This window comes from Polypterus senegalus, chromosome 6 (assembly GCF_016835505.1).
Source record: "Polypterus senegalus isolate Bchr_013 chromosome 6, ASM1683550v1, whole genome shotgun sequence".
In the NCBI taxonomy this organism is placed as follows: domain Eukaryota; kingdom Metazoa; phylum Chordata; class Cladistia; order Polypteriformes; family Polypteridae; genus Polypterus; species Polypterus senegalus.
The window spans coordinates 72,789,730-72,809,848 of NC_053159.1; the positions used below are offsets into that span (position 1 = coordinate 72,789,730).

Below are 20,119 nucleotides of genomic sequence, written 5' to 3' on the forward strand. Positions count from 1 at the left end.
GCATTGCACCTATGAGGTTAACTTTACTTTTCTCTGTCTCTTCTAGCTTTGCGCTCTTCTTACTTATAAGCTCTTCACTCGCACTGTTTGTATTCCCCGTATTAATGAACCTTACATACCCTGCCGCCTCGATGCCTCTGTCCAAAATATACTTGAATATATCATTACGCGATAGATTGCAAAATTAGACCTATCTTACATCCTCACATAGACCTATCTTACATCCTCACATGGAAAAGGCGCAAGCAGCCCAGGCTTGGTGTTATAACCATGGCTCATCTCTACAGGAGTTCCGCCCGGGAGATCGAGTCATGGTATTAGTTCCTACATCACATTCCAAATTACTGGCCTATTGGCAAGGCCCATATTAAGTTAAAGAGAGGAAGGGTTTGGTCGATTATTTAGTTATCCAGTCTAATCGTTGACCTAAAGAGCGGATTTATCATGTCAACTTGCTGAAACCGTGGAAGGAAAGGGATCCCGATCCCTCCTCCGGACAGCCCTGCTCACTCTTCGCTCATAAATTACACCGTAACTTCGGTGATAATTTGACTCACCAACAGCGACGGGAGCTCGAAGCAGTTATCTTGTCTGTCCCAGAGGTAGTGAACAAAAATCCTGGACGAACCTCCCTGGTTGCGCATGACATAGTGACAAAACCAGGGGTTATAGTCAGAGAACAGCCATATCGGATTCCCGAAGCAAAAAAGGCAGAAGTGGAATTGGAGATCAAACGAATGCTGGACCTAGGTGTGATAGAGGAAAGTTTTAGTCCCTGGTCCAGTCCCATCTCTCCAGAGATGTTCAATCAGAGTCAAGTCTGGGCTTTGGCTGAGCCACTCAAGGACATTCACAGAGCTGTCCTGAAGCCACTCCTTTGATATCTTGGCTGTTTGCTTAGGGTCGTTGTCCTGCTGAAAGATGAACCGTCGCCCCAGTCTGAGGTTAAAAGCGCTCTGGAGCAGGTTTTCATCCAGGATGTCTCTGTACATTGCTGCAGTCATCTTTCCCTTTATCCTGACTAGTCTCCCAGTTCCTGCCTTTGAAAAACATCCCCACAGCATGATGCTGCCACCACCATGCTTCACTGTAGGGATGGTATTGGCCTGGTGACGAGCGGTGCCTGGTTTCCTCCAAACGTGACGCCTGGCATTCACACCAAAGAGTTCAATCTTTGTCTCATCAAACCAGAGAGTCCTTCAGGTGCCTTTTGGCAAACTCCAGGTGGGCTGACATGTGCCTTTTACTAAGGAGTGGCTTCCGTCTGGCCACTCTACCATACAGGCCTGATTGGTGGATTGCTGCAGAGATTGTTGTCCTTCTGGAAGGTTCTCCTCTCTCCACAGAGGACCTCTGGAGCTCTGACAGAGTAACCATCGGGTTCTTGGTCACCTCCCTCACTAAGACCTTTTCTCCCCTGATCGCTCAGTTTAGATGGCCGGCCAGCTCTAGGAAGAGTCCTGGTGGTTTTGAACTGCCTCCACTTACGGATGGTGGAGGCCACTTTGCTCATTGGGACCTTCAAAGCAGCAGAGATTTTTCTGTAACCTTCCCCAGATTTGTGCCTCGAGACAATCCTGTCTCGGAGGTCTACAGACAATCCCTTTGACTTCATGCTTGGTTTGTGCTCTGACATGAACTGTCAACTGTGGGATCTTATATAGACAGGTGTGTGCCTTTCCAAATCATGTCCAATCAACTGAATTTACCACAGGTGGACTCCAGTTAAGCTGCAGAAACATCTCAAGGATGATCAGGGGAAACAGGATGCACCAGAGCTCAATTTTGAGCTTCATGGCAAAGGCTGTGAATACTTATGTACATGTGCTTTCTCAATTTTTTTATTTTTAATAAATTTGCAAAAATCTCAAGTAAACTTTTTTCACGTTGTGTTGTGTGTAGAATTCTGAGGAAAAAAAATGAATTTAATCCATTTTGGAATAAGGCTGTAACATAACAAAATGTGGAAAAAGTGATGCGCTGTGAATACTTTCCAGATGCACTGTAAGTATAGATCATTCTACAAGGAGCACTTGATTGAGTGCATTTAGAGCTCTTGGGATGAAACTCTTTCTGAACCGCGAGGTCCGTACAGGAAAGGTTAGAAGCGTTTGCCATGTAAGAAACAGTTCAAATAGGAAGCATGGCTGAGGCAGCATGCGGTTGATGCTGTATACCGATAATTCTCTTTCCGATCAGCTGCTCTGAGTGGTGCAGTGAAAGTAATATGGAAAAAGATGATCTGTTGTGGCAACCCCTAACGGGAGCAGCTGAAAGAAGTAAAATAAGGTGCAGTGAGAGTAACCACGCTAAAGCAGCTATGGTATTTGGAATAGTTTGACCATTCCGTGGACCATTATATTGTTACTGGTTAATTACAATCAGATGCATTAAACTAATAAACAATATGCGGTTAATTTCAGTGTGTTATAAAGCCGTGTTAGGAAAAGAAAGGATAACCACACAGGAACAGTAGCATTGCTTTGACGCTGGGTGCCGCCAGTCTGCAAAACCGAGTGGAGAACTTGCGTACGACAGGGTATGAGGTACCGTGGAAATGTGTGTGCCTTTACACCAAGTTTAGGTTTTATACATCGCGATTTGAATGTGGAAACATTCTTACACAACATTTCTGTGTGTATGCACTGTTTATACATGAGGCCCCAGGTCCTTAGATTTCACCGTTATGTTGGATGGTAGCATCCCTCTGGTGTAGTAATAATAATAATAATAATACATTTCATTTAATAGGGGGCGCCGCTCTAAACACTCAGGGACACCAAACAATAGATAAAACAGAGATTATAAACAAAACTAAAATATAAATATTAAAGTCAGACAAAGCAATTGTAATCAAAGAGAAAAAGCAGTCTTAAACAAATGAGCTTTAAGTTTAGATTTGAAAAGTGAAAATGATTCAATATTTCTAATCTCAGATGGTAGTGAGTTCCAGAGCTTTATTTAAGAAATTTTCTTAATTTAAGAAAATTTGAAGAAAACTAGGATTTGATTCCTGCTATGCAATCAATAAGCGAGGAGGGTGAAAAGGAAACAGAAGGTTTGCTAGTGAGATAGAGCTGGGTGTCATCAGCATAACAGTGTAAGCTAATGTTTTATTTACAAAAGATATTTCCAAGGTTAAGGAGGTAAATAATGAAAAGGATGGGCCCCAGGACAGAGCCCTGGGGCACACCTGAAGTAACAGTGGTGGGTTGGGATGTGAAAGTTTTAAGCTGAACAAACTGACTGCGGCCTGAGAAATAGGATCTGAACCAATCTAGTGGAGTGTGGGTAAGGTCAATCGAAGATAATCTATTGAGAAGAGTAGTGTGACAAATAGTGTCAAAGGCTGCACTCAGATCAAGGAGGATGAGAATAGTAATTACACCAGAATCCGCTGTCATAAGGAGGTCATTGGTAATTTTTATAAGTGCTGTTTCTGTACTGTGGAGGGGAAGAAAACCCGACTGGAACTGTTCATACAGATTATTTTGAGATAAATGAGAATGAAGTTGAATACACACTATTTTTTCTAAAATTTTGGTAATTAAGGTTAGATTAGAAATAGGGTGAAAATTACTGAAATTAGTCTGATCAGCACCAGGTTTTTTCAGTATTGGGGTTATTGCAGCAGATTTAAGAGATGGAGGAACAGTAGCAGTAATGAGGGAAGAGTGGATTACAGTGATCCCTTGCTATATCGCGCTTCGACTTTCGCAGCTTCACTCCATCGTGGATTTTAAATGTAAGCATATCTAAATATATATCATGGATTTTTCACTGGTTTGTGGATGTCTGCGGACAATGGGTCTTTTAATTTATGGTACATGCTTCCTCAGTTTGTTTGCCCAGTTGATTTCATACAAGAAACGCTACTGGCGGATGGCTGAGAAGCTACCCAATCAGAGCACGTATTACGTATTAAATAAAACTCCTCAATGATATACGATATGCTGCCCCACGCGGTGCTTCGCACATTTAAAAGCTCTAACAGCCCGTATTGATTTTTGATTGTTTGCTTTTCTCTGTTTCTCTCACTCTGACATTCTCTGCTCCTGACGGAGGGGGTGTGAGCAGAGGGGCTGTTTGCACAGAGGCTGTTTGCTTAGAAGATATGGACGCTCCTGTAAAAAATGCTGAAAGACTACCTTCACATTGATCCCTACATTGCGGCTGCTTTATCGCGGTGCTTCGCATACTTAAAAGGCCAACAGCCCTATTGATTATTTGATTCTTTACTTTACTCTCTCTCTCTCTGACATTCTCTGCTCCTGATGAGCACTCATTTGAAGAGGAAGATATGTTTGCATTCTTTTAATTGTGAGAAAGAACTGTCATTTCTGTCTTGTCATGGAGCACAGTTTAACCTTTTGACTAAAGGGTGTTATTCATGTCTAGAAGGCTCTAATAACGTTAAAAAGTGTATTTAGAAGGTCGTAAACAGGTTTTCTATGCTCTAACTGTGAAAATATTAGATTTATAAATAAAGAATCCTACTTCGTGGAAATTCATTTATCTGTCTGGAGCGGATTAACTGCGATAAACAAGGGTTTACTATATAACTGTGCAGAGAATATTTATAAACAATGTGGGAGAGTTTCTAAGGGCTTAAAATATATAAAAATAACCATACAAACATATGGTTTCTACTTCGCGGATTTTCACCTATCGTGGGGAGTTCTGGAACACAACCCCTGCGATCGAGGAGGGATTACTGTATAGCAGAAATGTGAGGGACCAGAGAGGGGAGGCAGGTTTTGACCAGAACATCTAGGGTGGGGGTCCAGTTGACAGGTGGATGGTTTAGACTTACAGAAAAAAAAAGTATTTATTTGGACACCCTTGGGGCTACATGTGGGGCTTCCCGAAGGTAGTGCTTGGAAGAGACTCCCTTGTCAGATGGAAGTTCTGCCTGACCAAAAAAGTGCTTCCTGGGGGCCATGTTGTTGCACTGAAAGTACTTTCAGTTCCAGTTTGAAAAGGAACTCTTCCACCTGTTCCAAGTGAGTTGGAGTAGGAAGAAAGAGGTCAGAGCACACCTGGGAGGATTACAGGAGGAGGAGGAGAAAGAAAATGGAAAGAGGAGTGCCTGGATAAAAACGACATTTCTTTGGGAATATTTCACAGCTGTATTTAAGGTGTTGTGCCCTCATAAATTGTCATTTGGACCTGATCTTGAATTGAAGTTAGTGGTGTCTGGAGTTTGAGATGTCAAAATTATATTTTATACAGTGGTGTAAAAAACTATTTGCCCCCTTCCTGATTTCTTATTCTTTTGCATGTTTGTCACACAAAATGTTTCTGATCATCAAACACATTTAGCCATTAGTCAAATATAACACAAGTAAACACAAAATGCAGTTTTTAAATGATGGTTTTATTATTTAGGAGAAAAAATCCAAACCCACATGGCCCTGTGTGAAAAAGTAATTGCCCCCTTGTTAAAAAATAACCTAACTGTGGTGTATCACACTTGAGTTCAATTTCCGTAGCCACCCCCAGGCCTGATTACTGCCACACCTGTTTCAATCAAAAAATCACTTAAATAGGAGCTGCCTGACACAGAGAAGTAGACCAAAAGCACCTCAAAAGCTAGACATCATGCCAAGATCCAAAGAAATTCAGGAACAAATGAGAACAGAAGTAATTGGGATCTATCAGTCTGGTAAAGGTTATAAAGTCATTTCTAAAGCTTTGGGACTCCAGCGAACCACAGTGAGAGCCATTATCCACAAATGGCAAAAACATGGAACAGTGGTGAACCTTCCCAGGAGTGGCCGGCCGACCAAAATTACCCCAAGAACGCAGAGACGACTCATCCAAGAGGTCACAAAAGACCCCAGGAAAACGTCTAAAGAACTGCAGGCCTCACTTGCCTCAATTAAGGTCAGTGTTCACGACTCCACCATAAGTAAGAGACTGGGCAAAAACGGCCTGCATGGCAGATTTCCAAGACGCAAACCACTGTTAAGCAAAAGAACATTAGGGCTCGTCTCAATTTTGCTAAGAAACATCTCAATGATTGGCAAGACTTTTGGGAAAATACCTTGTGGACTGATGAGAGAAAAGTTGAACTTTTTGGAAGGCAAATGTCCCATTGCATCTGGCGTAAAAGGAACACAGCATTTCAGAAAAAGAACATCATACCAACAGTAAAATATGCCGGTGGTAGTGTGATGGTCTGGGGTTGTTTTGCTGCTTCAGGACCTGGAAGGCTTGCTGTGATAGATGGAACCATGAATTCTACTGTCTACCAAAAACTCCTGAAGGAGAATGTCCGGCCATCTGTTCGTCAACTCAAGCTGAAGCAATCTTGGGTGCTGCAACAGGACAATAACCCAAAACACACCAGCAAATCCACCTCTGAATGGCTGAAGAAAAACAAAATGAAGACTTTGGAGTGGCCTAGTCAAAGTCCTGACCTGAATCCAATTGAGATGATATGGCATGACCTTAAAAAGGTGGTTCATGCTAGAAAACCCTCAAATAAAGCTGAATTACAACAATTCTGCAAAGATGAGTGGGCCAAAATTCCTCCAGAGCGCTGTAAAAGACTCATTGCAAGTTATCGCAAACGCTTGATTGCAGTTATTGCTGCTAAGGGTGGCCCAACCAGTTATTAGGTTCAGGGGGCAATTACTTTTTCACACAGGGCCATGTAGGTTTGGATTTTTTTTTCTCCCTAAATAATAAAAAACATTATTTAAAAACTGCATTTTGTGTTTACTTGTGTTATATTTGACTAATGGTTAAATGTGTTTGATGATCAGAAACATTTTGTGTGACAAACATGCAAAAGAATAAGAAATCAGGAAGGGGGCAAATAGTTTTTCACACCACTGTATTTTTTCTTTAAAAATTATGATTGAATGGTTTTTCCCTTTATTTTCATAAAACAATCATCAATTCTTAATTTCATTACAATTACAAACAAGATGAAAATGTTCCTGTTCTGTAAAGACTCACTATAACAAATGGATCATTATTGTTTAAGAATTTTTGCAATATTCAAAATTTTTATTGTAAATTTAACAGTTATTGTATAGCTTACCACTTTGCACTCAGCCTTATTGTCCTACACTTTTTTCTCTATTTCTAGCTGCTTAATAATTGTCTTCCGATGAAGAGAAGCATTTACTCCTCTCACTACAGCCACCAACTCTCCTCCCTGCAATCCAAAGCACCAATGCTGTCTTCTGAAACTGTTTTTATGATAGGAATAACACTTTCAAACATGTCACAAAAATGTGATGTTATAAAGAAAAAAAAAAATCACGTCTGTGACGATGCCGGTCTCCTACAGACTCCCTCTTCCCACATGGGAGTGTGCTGAACCAACACCGTCGATAGTTATGACTGAAATAAGCTGACATATGAGGACAATTCACTGATGAAGCCAGAGGATGGTGGAAAAAGTGCTCAAGTGCTTTTATTAAAAAACAGACAAAAGTAGGCTAAAACCAACAAAAGTGTCAATTGTGCAGTGCTCCAAATAAAGCACAGTATATATACAAATCCATAAAATCACATGAAAATTGGGGATAAAAAATAATCAATAAATAAATCAGTTAAAATGCAGACTAATTCCTCCTGATCTCAGCCCACCTCCTTCTCATTCTCCCCCGGTTTACCCATTGCTCACGTAGCCGGCGAAGACTCAGCAGCCACAAGCACCTTTCGGCTGACCTCCGTCTTGGCTGCCTCCAGGCATCATGGCCAGATCATCCGAGGTCGGCTCTCCTCCATTCTTCCTTCGCGCTCACATGGTCGCACCTCGGAAGCCTATGCAGGATATCTACCTTGCTCGCCACTCTCCACCCGAATGTTCAGTGGGGCGAACTAGCCTCTACTTCATGGAGCCCCAGCTTGCACTGCTTTCTCCTTTCTTTGATTCCTCCTCTTATCTTGTGACGACCCGTATCACGTCTCCGTGCAACTCGCTCCAACTACCTCATTAATTCCCCGCGGTCGTGCAATCGCGCCCACGGAGAGTGACACAGCTTTATGGATTTAAAACTGGTCCTTTTTTTTTTGAAGCCACAGACCCGCTATACCACAATGTCATAGGAATTTAACTCTGCACATAATGAATTCTCACAGTACTGGATCTATATAATGTTGAAATTGTGTTGAGCAGCTGCACTAATGCAAAGAAAAACAGCCATCATTATTGTCAAATTATTTAAATAATCCATATAAGTGTGTTTAGGTTGACTGATATTTCCAAGTTGTCTCGGTGTGAAAAGGCATCAGTTTTCCAAATCTACTGTGCATGACTGATACGGTATTTGGGAGAAAAACAGACTTGATCTGTTGCTACCAGAATATAATCCAGCTCTATTAAGACCCGAATTAATGTGTTAAATGGATGGCCAATATTTATATCCATGTATGTAAAAAAAAATCCTTTACAATGTGATTAAAAATAAATTAAGCTGGGGATTTCTAATTTAATTCCTGGAAGAGCACTGTGCATTAATTAAGGATTTTGTTCCAAACGTTTACTTTAAATAGAAGCCAATTTAAATGTTAATTAAACAACCCACATAAATTGACAGATGTTCCTGCTCTATATCGGAAATATAAAAAATTACTAACACTCTTTGAGACCTTTAGAATAATAATTTTTGAAGTCACCACTTTTAATTCACAGGATTTATTTCAAGTCTGAATGTTTTTAAGTTAGTTTTAGTTTGCTTACTTTTTGAGGCTGAATACTTAATCTCTTTTTTATTTTTTTAATGAGATTCAATGCAAGGGCAGTTGAAAAATGAAATAGTATTCTCAAGCCTGCTAAACTGATGACATCCTTTCCCAGCACCATCAAGTACAAGACATGGCACCAGTTGTCAGATATATAACACTTGCTACTTGTCCCTCTTCAATGTTTCCTGTTATTTGATCATAGATAATTTTACAGTTCCCCAGACTGTAGCTAGATAATGCTGTATAAATCAACACACTGTGTTTAGCTCATACAATATATTTATTTGCACATGATCACTATAGCCTTTTGATATCTTAACATCTGCTTTTGCTCAAACATCATTTGCTTCATTTACTGAAGAAGCAATTTGATTAAGTATGCAAAAAAGAATAAATACATAAGTTGGCAAAGTAAATGTATATTTTTTGCTGACTCTTCTTGTATTTTGTAAACACCTCATCATTTAATTTTCTTCGTCTTGCACTTATTTTCTGAATGAACAAAAATTCTTATTTTGGTCACAGTGCAAAAGTAAACAATTTGTATATTCTTTAGAGTTTTACAGCACCCTATGAGCAGCATTAAAACTTTCCTATTTTATCAAGGTGCAGAACACATCCAATGTACACTCATAAAAATGACCTACAGACACCTGCTCTGATCGTACCTCATCCATATTTTCCAACAGGGACTCGTGTTTTTCTTCCAAAAGTTTTTTATTTAGGTCTAATTGTAAAAATATATATAATATTATAATTGTGAGAACTGAAGAGGGGTTGGAGTGTGGTGAATGGCAGACTGCTGTGGGTGCCTATTCTATAGATGAGAATGTGTACTTTCCTGTTATTTTTTTCTCACATATGCTAAGGTTCCTATGACACTTTAATCCCTTTAATGTCTCTCTCTGAGGACACAATTGGGTCAAATAAACTGAGATACAGATCAGGTAACAGTTCAGATGTTTTCTTAAGGCATATTGTACAGAATTCAAAAACTCAAGCCTTACTATAAACTGCCTAAATTCGTGATCTGATATTTTGTTCTGTCTCAGCAGAAGACAGTGAAAAAAAAATTAATGAAAGCATCAGAAATGAAGTGAGATCAAAAATCCACACAGGGTCAATATCAGGGAGATGAACCAATTTTGGACAAGCCAGAAACGTTAAAACAAATATAAAAAATTGTAAGCCAGAATAGAACTCAGAAAACTGGTAAGAGAGGTTTTGTAGAGGACTACACATCTTTAAATCAATACAAACTTGAATAAGCAAGAAACAAATGAGATGACTTTTAATCTGGTTGTGATAGTGGTGTCACACATTCCCAGGGAATCCTGGGAAAATACTGAATTCCTTGAGTTCAAAGACCACAGTTTAGTCACATAGAAAGAAGTCTAAAAAATCTCCCTAGAGAAGGCACAAAAAATTCATTAAAAAAATATTGATCTTAACAGCTCTTCGCTTGTGATGGTGAATTTTGTAAGCTTTTCTAAAAACTGTCTCCCAAACTGATGATTACTCGATAATATTAACCTCTTTTGCAAGCGTCCTGAGATCACTGTGATGGTTGATCCAGCCACACATGCAAAAGACTTGAAGTAAATGCTTCCAAGATAGGGACCAGCTCTAGAAATCAAGAACTGTGTTAGAAGGTTAGAAAATGGATGGATGGATTTACAGGTGAGGATGACATCACTCCTAAGATAACAGACAGTGAAGGAGAAAGAATGAGTGTCACATCTAAATAAAACAGGGCTTATTGTGTTTAAAGAAGAAAAGCTCAGCTTTGATTACAAAAATCATCTCAAATGGAACTTATTATGCCAAGCTTGATAAATTTCATCTATAGTAAACATGTCACAATCCATAGAACCCATTTTATTTTCAATTATTAAAAATATGAAAATATCATCATAATACAGTTCAACAAATTAAAACCTTAGGGTCATGATTTTTTTTTTTCTTTTTGAGTTATATTTTGTATATTACAGACCTAAAGAGACTCATTCATGTTGCTGACATTTAGACTTTATCATTATTATATAGTAATTAATGAGTATTTTATAACAATGTTCTATGTTTTCTATGCGTCTATTTACATCCATTATGTCAGTGTTGTTACCTACTAGGAGTGTGTCTTTCACTTCAGAAGTTAAAGTGTTACTTGATCATACCGTAGCAAAATGTAAAAGATCATCTCCCAGGTCATTTTTTATTTTCCCGAAGAAGCCAACAGCAGCTTTACAAAGACCACACCATTGCTGATACACATCAATGACTGCAGGGGTAAAAGAATATACACATAACCGTTTAAAATAAAGATTGACATAATAGTCCATGGAAGATATATACTGTATTTCATATAAATGCACCACCATGATATTAACATTTTACATGTATGCTTATATTAATGTACTCAGAAAATTTATCAGTACAGTATTTGAAAAAAAAAAAGGAAAATCATAGGTAATACGTTTGAATAATAAACTACTTATGCTAAAGGGCTTTTTTAAGATTAATGATGATCAATCTTATTATGAATTTATAAAATATAAAACAATGGAATTCAAGGTAATTTTTTAACAATTATAACAAATACATTTACAAGTGAAATAACAGGAAGAAAAGGTGTTCATTTTTTCATTTATGCAGGTACTAGCTGTGATACCCATCAAAAATGGGATGAAATCTAAATAATCAAAGTAGACCTCTGCGTTAACGTTTGCAGTGCAGTGTGTCCGTCCAGTTGCTATGTCTCTGTAACATACCATTTGGTATGGACTCATAAAAGCAGTGCTATTGTTTGAGAGGCACCATCTGTTGGATAGCAGACACAAAGACAGACACTTGACCATTTATTACAGTTTTTATTACATTGGATTGAGTTACAATGGCTTACCATTTACTCCTTTATGAGAAAGCATCTCATCCCATTGCTCTTGATTTGTAAGAGGAACCTAAGAAATAAAAATTCTATATTAAAAACATTATACAGTGGAACTCATTCAGTCTAAATGATTAATGGCTATATAAGAAACGTCACCTGGATGCACTAGGACACATCATTAGTGATGTATCCTGAGGTCATCGGGCGTTTTGGGTCTCGCAACATCATACACCCTCACTTAGGCGACCCAGTTGGGGTTGATTAATCCCCAACTTGTATCCCAGTAGTGATCCACGCATCAGCTCTCTTTATCCAAAGCCACCTTGAGGCTTTCTCTGCGGCTTCACTTGCAGATTTAATGGCCCTCTTCTTGGCCACTCCTGTTATGCCCAACCGTGTGAGGATTCTGCAGAGTGAACATCCTGCAAATCCTCTGCAGCCAATTTCTATGGGCTCATAGAGTACCATCCAGCCAATGTCCCTACACTCCTTCAACAGCTCCTGGTACGTTTCCTCTCGCTAGCTTGCTCGACATGCTCTTCCCAGGGCACTGCCAGTTCGTCTGTGAGGCCACTAAATGGTAGCCGCAGGATGTTCCTTGTTCCATACAGTGCTGCACTGGTGAGGCTAAATGGGAGTCCCAGCCACCTCTGAAGAAAGCTGCTGATCTTCTTTTCAAGGGACTCAGCTATTGAAAATGGGACTGCATATACCAGCAGAGACTATAGGACCCAGGGCAGGATTGAGTGCTGATAGCTCCAGGCTTTAAACCTACCAGGCAGGCCAGACCTATCAACCTTGGTGAGCCATGTCCCAAGCTCCTGGGTGGATTTCTGAATGGCAGCTGTGTCTTTCCTCAAACTCTTGACTGGCTGCTCTGTAATGGATGGGATGACTATTCCCATGATAGTAAATCGGTACTTATCAGTCACCTTCCCCTTCTTTAGCACCGTGGACCTTGACTTGGAAGGCTTAAAACTCACCCTTGCCCATGTGATGAGTCTCTCAAGTCCTTGTAGGATCCACCTGCTCCTTGGGACCGATGTTGTCGTGATGGTTAGGTCATACATATAGGCTCTTATCGGGGGCTGTCATACACCTGACTTAGTCAGGGGCTCTCTGCATTCTACCTCGGCTGCCTTGACCACCATATTCATGGCAAGTGCAAAAAGAATAACTGAGATGGTGCACCCTGTTATTATTCCTTTGCCAAGTCGATGCCAGTCTGATATTTCTGACCCAGAAGTAACCCTTATCCTGAAGTTGTTATAGTAATCCAGGATCAGAACCTTGATTTTCCTAGGAACATGGTGGCGATGTAGTGCAAGCTCAACCAGCTTGTGTGGTATAGACCCATAGGCTTTGGCCAGGTCCAACCACAACACAGCAAGGTCACCTCTGTTCTCATGAGCCTCTCTGATCAGCTGAGATACCACACCTGTGTGCTCCAGGCAGCCAGGGATTCCAGGAATCCCCCTCTTCTGGACAGAGGGGTCAATGTAGTTATTGAGGAGGAACTCTGTCAGTCTTTTGGATATGATGCTGAAAAACACCTTTCCTTCTACACTCAGCAGGGAGATCATTCGGAATTGGTCGATGTTCCTGGAATTCTCCTCTTTAGTTACCCAAACTCCCTCAGCACACCTCCACTGGTCAGCGACTTTCCCTCTTCGCCAGATCACCTTCAAGTTCTTCCATAGGTGCTAGAGAAGTGCACGGCAGCGCTTATAAACAAGATAGGGTACGCCGCTCTGGCCTGGAGTGGAAGCTGATCGGGCTGCCTTGATGACCTCCTCAACCTCCGTCAGACTTGACTCACCCAGCTTGAATGCTGTTATTGGGAGGGCAGGGTTGATGAGGGCTTTATTGGCATATACATCTTGATCCCTCCTAAGATCGCTCAATGTGTCCTGGAGGAAGCACTTCACTTCCTCTGATGAACACTCAAGATGCCCACTGCGCTTATCCCCTAGCAGTTGTTTCATAAAACCAAACAGATTGGCAATAAAGGCCGTCCGCCTCCTCGCTCTCTCGCTTCCCCACCTCCTATGCCACTCTGTTTAAAGCAATCTGTTGCTAGGCCATATATAAACACCGTCTTGCACTGATGACCAATGTTTTACTTTTATTTCATCTAGCTGGTCCCCTGAACTACACAGACAGGATACCTCATACCAACAGGCATGTGCGAGAATAGCTAACATGACTAGGGACCACATCTCCAGAGAGCTTCCTGTCCACAGTAGTTAACCTTACATTAACCAAACAATCAAACTATTTGGAAACACCTTGCCATGCAGGAGGGTGCCCAAAAGATAACTGAAAGAAAGAAAATGACTGCTAAAGCCAATACTAGCTTGTTTTAATTGCCCATAACTATCTCCTAACAAAGTCCTTCGTTTTATTTAGACTCCAAACGCTTGGATGCCAGAGGCTAAATGCCATTATTTTATAGAGGCGGGAAAAAATGGCACAACTCGTCACTTGACCAACAAGAAACACAGCAACTCTAATTAATATGACTACAACCTACATCAATGCAAAAAATTAGCACAAAATGGCAATGACAGAATGATAAACAATGAAAAAAACAAATGTAAATGGATCAAATACAAAAAGACTCAATGCCAGACAATGTGCTACATGATAGGAAAAGACTCTGTTTGTGTCCGACCTATAAGACCAAGAGATAGAAAGATGAAGTACAATAAGAAAGAAACTTTACATCAGGACTGAGAGAGTTCATTGATTGCATTAATGAAACACAATATCCAGAAAATGTCAGAATTTATGCTGATCTGAGTGTAGTGTTTAAATATTGCTGTGTTTCTAGGATGGTTGAGTAAATCTGTGCCCTGCACTGAACCTACATAGTGGCACAAAGTCCTAACCTTATTTCTTGCACAAGATGGGACAACATATCTGGATTATTTCTCAGACAAACAACCCTACAGAAATGGCCAACAATGAGGCCTGGCAAGCAATAAGAATTTTAGGTTAGATGAGCTGGAAAAGGACAAATCTTGGGGTCAGGGGATAATTAGATAACTGGTTAAACCTTTATAGAATTACCAGTGACTGGGAGCCCGATCGAATCATGCTACAAATTCAACGTTTGTGAAATCAATACTTTCTCTGCAAAGAATCATTTGTTTTGTTAAGTCCTTGAAATGATTTTGTTATCATGGCACTGATTTGTGGTTAAAATAGACCTTTTCAGCCGCTGCAAGGCACGGGCTGCTCAATTTCTTTCAAACCGTGCTGCATTTGTGGCTACACGAGCTTCTTCAGTCGCTTGTGCACGGCTGGCACGATGTCTGTCAACGTTAGTAGCATTCTGTAGCGCATGTTCTTCATCTGTCCTTTATGTCTGATTTGCACGATTTCTTTCAGCATTAGTTGCATATTTAGCCGTACGCTGCTCATCCATTTCTTGTGCTCATTGTGTACGTGTGGTCGCATTAGCAAGTCTACGTTCCGTGTCAGTCATGTGACTTTGTTTCCTATGCATCCTTCCCGTGGCCACTGCTCTTGTGGCTGCTCGAGGTATTGCTGCGAACACCATACATACAGATAGTATCAAATTATATATAAGGATTCCATTGTGACATATTGATGTCTATACTGTCTTGGCTCGGCAGACAATAGACGATTAATTTTTTTTTGTCAAACTGGGAGACGCGTGCAAATGGCAAAACTAAACAAATAAAATATAAACAAAGCAACCAGAACCCAGACATGAGGCAAGAATCACAGTCAAAATTCAGGCATGAAGTCGAAAGCCAGGCAACAACAAAGAGAAATTCTATTAGAGTTTAAATGATTTATTCGCAGATCAGATAAACTCTGGTGCAACTGCTGACCTTTTATCCCATCTTGCTCATGAACTCAAAGTCGTGACCCCGGAGACAAGACCCCTACAAACCCAATGACATTTATGCCAAATGGCATCTACAATAGAAAAAGGCTATAAGACCCCAACATTCAGCCCTGATAATGACATATACAGTATATACAAAGTACATGCAACTTCATTGAAAATACACTGACCCTCCTTTTCAGTTTGCCATTGGGCTGGACACACTGAAGTGAATTGACAGGCACAAATTACATTTGTGCTTAAGACTGCCAAGTGAGGATGAGGCTAGTCTTGTAAACACCCCTTATTCTTCTTATGACTTTCCTCACCCAGCACTTCAACAGACAATGGAAAATGATCTCAACCCTTGATTTTTAGTTCTTCAGTTAATCATCAGAGCAGTTGTACCTTTAGACACATGTGCAACAAGATACAATTGTTAAGAGGTGCTTTTTCACAGGTGGTTTATATTCTGAAGTTGAAAAGCATATGTTGTGACACGCATCCCAAATGGAAGGGAAGCCAGTTTATCTTGCCACATCCATATCAGAATAACTTGCTGCATCTACATAATTCATCATTACTCCATGGCCATCTCAGGAAAGATAAAACTAAAGGAGAAATTTGTGTGTGCATATATTTATTCCTTCTATAACAGAGGTTTTTGTACAGCAGATTTTGTGACAAATTTTAATTATATTTGGAGCTATTTATTTCTACATCTATCCTGACCTTTCTTCAAAAGAGAAACAGCCTCATATCATAATGCTAGCATTATTCTTAACAGTAGATTCAGTCTTCTGTATATGATACACAAAGCCAACACATTTTTTATGGGGGGGGGGGTTAATGCCAAAAGTTTCGGCCATGGTCTCATTAGGTAATATGTCATTCTCACCCAGGGTTTTGGGATACTGAACAGATCTTCCTGCAAAATGTATAAAAGCTTAAATGAGAAATGTCTTCTGTTTTACCACCCTACCCGCAACATTGCAGATTTGTAGAGAAAATGCTAAATGATTTTAATATGCTTGGAGTGACAATGTATTGTCATAAATCCATGCAGCTCCTTTAAAGCTGGCATTGAATATTGGTAGATTCTCTGTTGGCTTTCTCATTGCCTAGTTATCAGTAGTAGAAGGATACTCAGATTTTTTTAAAATTCCATGCAAATGCTTCTGAAATTCTTTTCTATTCTGTATATTTCAACAATAAGATCTTGTAGGCAGTCCTTTTAAGCTCCATGCTTTTTAATATCAGTCCTGGGGGCTCTCAACGTCTGATTTTAATTGGACTTCTTACCTTAATTAAGCAAGATATTTTTCCCAGTCTCTAAACAATGGTGTCAGTATAGAAATTACAAAGAATTGTTTGCTTTTTTAGAATGTTCAATAATTTATGTGCATTACATGGGTATATTTTTGTTTATCTTGGTTGTTAGGCTTGTTCATCATCTTCATCACCAGTTGCCAGCTATTCAGGAGACATATAAAGCACACTGTGTTAGCGAGGAAAATTATTGAAGACCTGAAACATCCTGCATAGTCTCATTTCCCATACCAGCAGATTCAGGGACAGTTTCTAACCACAGATCAAAAGAGTGCTGAACAGCTAGTCATTTTAGCAAATACTGTACATTTTCATGCATGCAAGGTTACTAACCAGTTACTCATAACAAAAGTGTTCTTATATGTATATATTGTATATAGCCATGTATATTTTCATTATATATATGAGGGGGAGTCAAGCTAAAGTTAGAAAATGGGATTTAACAGAAAATGGAATGAACCTTAACAAAACTGATTTTGTCCAGTATGCTATATAAAGATAAACTGAAAAATCCTCTGATTAAGTAAGATTTCAAAACGAGTTTATTTTCTAAAGTTACCAAGGTGTTCACTGGCAATGTAAAGAAATAACTCATAAATGAAAAGGATAGCTTGTTAATAACTGCATTGCATATTCTGTACATCTTACATCAGCAACAACCAACAGCAATCTTAGAACATGAATGTGCCAGAATGTTTTTTTAAGCCATTTCATCATCATCATTTGAAACGAGTGAAGCACACATTTCTAAAACACAATCAAACAAAAACTGTGAAATATTTGGAATAGATTCAGTACTGCTAAAAATTCTGTAAATAAGTTAATAAAAGTGATTGATGGATTTGCCCTAGAAAGCCGAACTGACTGACATGTGTAGTATTTAGGGTTGTAGCTGGAAACTGCATTTTCCAATTTCATGCCATCCATCCATTTCAGAAACCAATTTGGTTCAACACAGTATCTTTTATTTAAAAATGCCTGATACTTCATCTGTAATGAGAAATGAGCTTTATAACATCTGGGGAGGTGTGAACTTCAGAGCAGCACATACCTGAAATACCATTTCTTTCTTTTGTCCAGCCATAACGAAAAGCCTGTTTAAGGTAAAAAAAAAAAACATCAGTCCTGTGAAGGGCTGCGTAATGCACAAATTGCATCATGAAAATTTCCAAGGTAAAGCAAATTTAACGTAGACGCAGTCATTAAATGGACAAGCAGCCGCAACTAGCGTGAACACGGGAAGAATACTTCAAATTTTCACGAAAAACTAACAGGCTCGAGTGAAAACGAATTACTGGAGCTAACACTTCTCTCTCCTTCTCTGAGTAGTAAAATTCACAGGTGGCCATGTTGAGGCGCGTTTCCATGGAAACAAGACGGTGTTTCTCGTTGCCGAGTAAACGAGTCACGTGTCAAGGACCGTGTTATCAATACTGCGGTTAGCAGCACATAACACGCTGAGGGGACAAGCGGGAAGCTGACGATCCAAAATAATGGTGGCGTTCATTCCCGCATAGCAAAAACTCAAATAATGCTGTGATATTTTATGTTATTGTATCTTTTCGAGCTCAATTTGTCACAACGTTTTCGTAGGCCTTTAATGTTATCGGCCTTTACATTATTCGATGAATAGTGTAGCTGTGTATTATTTTTCCCAGTTGCCTACTGTACCATGAAAAGAAACAATACTGTGATGCATTTGTGTTAATTTGCAACGGAGTACGACTGATCTCTTAAAAAAAATTACTTCGTACTTTGGTTTATTTAAAGACATTTCGCAGACTTTCATTTTTTCATGTTTTATGTTTGCAGTCAAATAATTAGGTAACGCATGGGTTTTGGGTCCGTGTACTTTTTGGTATTTATAATTTCATTTTAGAAGCATACATGAAAAAACGAAAATGAAAGGAATTTTCAGATTTAGATTTTTGATTAAAGAATAAAATGAGGGAAAATAAGGTATTTTGTAATTCTGTAGTAACAAATAGCAGTCATAAACTTAAAATTACACATACTTTTCTGGATTTATTTGTGATTCAAATAATGAAAGTGTTATAGCTCAAAAACAACAAAACCAACGCATTTTCGTTGTCTGAAAATGGAGGAACTTCTTCTTCTGCGCGATTTTTGAAGACACGTGCGAACCTCCCAACTTATTCCTCACAAGACATCGATCAACAGCCTTGAAGTTACACTGCATGGCATCAGCAGAGGATGGACCGTTACGTTGTTTTTCAGAACAGCAAAAGAGTGACACTCCAAGACGAGGACACTGAGTCGCATCTTTCAGGTAAAAATACAAGCTTTTCAAACTTTGCTTCATTGATGTAACAGCTCTTATATGAACATTATTGTTGTTACTTACTGTGAAACGGCCAACATTTGGTGATTTCATTTACTAACAGTAAGTCTGGCAATTTGTAGAGTGCTAGCATTGTGAATGGTTGCTCATTGACTTTTACCGGCTAGTATTGCTAGTAAACGTTTCGAGTATTAACAGTGCGCAAAAGTGTAACACGTTAATAGAGCGACGTAATTTACAGAAAGTTTTCTTAACATGTGTTACATTTGTCAATGAAAAACCATTCACACATTTACACACATTCAAAATGCTAGCACTATAAAAATTGCCAGACTTATTGTTAGTAAATGAAATCACCAAATATTCGTAGTTTCACAGTAAGTAATAACAATAATGTTCATAAAACAACTGCTACATCAATGAAGCAAAGTTTGTATTTTTACCAGAAAGATGCGACTCCGTTTTTCTGCAGTCATGTCCTCGTCCCAGAGTGTCACTCTTTTACTGTTCTGATAAACAACGTGATGGTCCATCCTCTGCTGATGCCAGTGTAACTTCAAGGCCGTCGGTCGATGTCTTGTGAGGAGGACGTTGGGAGGTTCGCACGTGTCATCAAAAATCGCGCAGAAGAAGAAGTACTTCACGGTTTCAGACAACGAAAATGCGTCTGTTTTGTTGTTTTTGAGCTATTACACTTTCATTATTTGGATCACAAATAAATCCAGAAAAGTGTGTGTAATTTTAACTTTATGACTGCTATTTGTTATCACAGAATTACAAAATACCTTATCTGAAAATTCCTTTCATTTTCGTTTTTTCGTTTTTGCTTCTAAAATGAAATTTCAAATACCAAAAAGTAGGCTACACGGACCGTTTTGGAAGATTCGGTTAAAAAATTCTAAATTGGCCCTAGTGTGTGTTTGGTGTGTGGGTGTGTTTGTGTGTGTCCAACGGTGGGTTGGCATCCTGCCCGGGATTGGTTCCTGCCTTGTGCCCTGTGTTGGCTGGGATTGGCTCCAGCAGACCCCCGTGACCT

The 20,119-nt window shown here is 39.4% G+C and overlaps 2 protein-coding genes across 3 annotated transcripts in view; one reads left to right on the plus strand and one right to left on the minus strand.

The window, feature by feature from the left end:
* The window catches only part of vps8 (VPS8 subunit of CORVET complex), a 740,642-nt gene that overhangs the window by 38,411 nt on the left and 682,112 nt on the right, over positions 1 to 20,119 (plus strand). The window lies entirely within an intron of this gene.
* Positions 10,631 to 18,122, minus strand: LOC120531174 (thioredoxin domain-containing protein 6-like). Of its 2 annotated transcripts, XM_039756341.1 has the most exons (3): positions 17,833 to 18,122; positions 11,606 to 11,663; positions 10,631 to 10,984 (listed from the first exon to the last, which is right to left on the minus strand). In XM_039756341.1, exons 1-3 carry the CDS (start codon positions 17,899 to 17,901, stop codon positions 10,875 to 10,877), a joined length of 237 nt encoding a protein of 78 aa, XP_039612275.1. In that variant the 5' UTR covers positions 17,902 to 18,122; the 3' UTR covers positions 10,631 to 10,874. The 2 variants fall into 2 exon arrangements, 1 of the variants encoding a protein (XP_039612275.1); XR_005634068.1 differs by lacking the exons at positions 10,631 to 10,984; positions 11,606 to 11,663 and adding an exon at positions 16,167 to 16,925.

What these genes read in the sequence shown, in the direction of transcription:
- LOC120531174 (XM_039756341.1), bottom strand. Translation starts at nt 17,901, where the DNA reads ATGTTTTTTTTTTTTACCTTAAACAGGCTTTTCGTTATGGCTGGACAA. An exon ending in AGAAAGAAATGGTATTTCAG is followed by an intron (nt 11,664 to 17,832) that starts GTATGTGCTGCT and finishes TTTATTTCTTAG; the next exon opens with GTTCCTCTTACAAATCAAGA. An exon ending in TTCTCATAAAGGAGTAAATG is followed by an intron (nt 10,985 to 11,605) that starts GTAAGCCATTGT and finishes TTACCCCTGCAG; the next exon opens with TCATTGATGTGTATCAGCAA.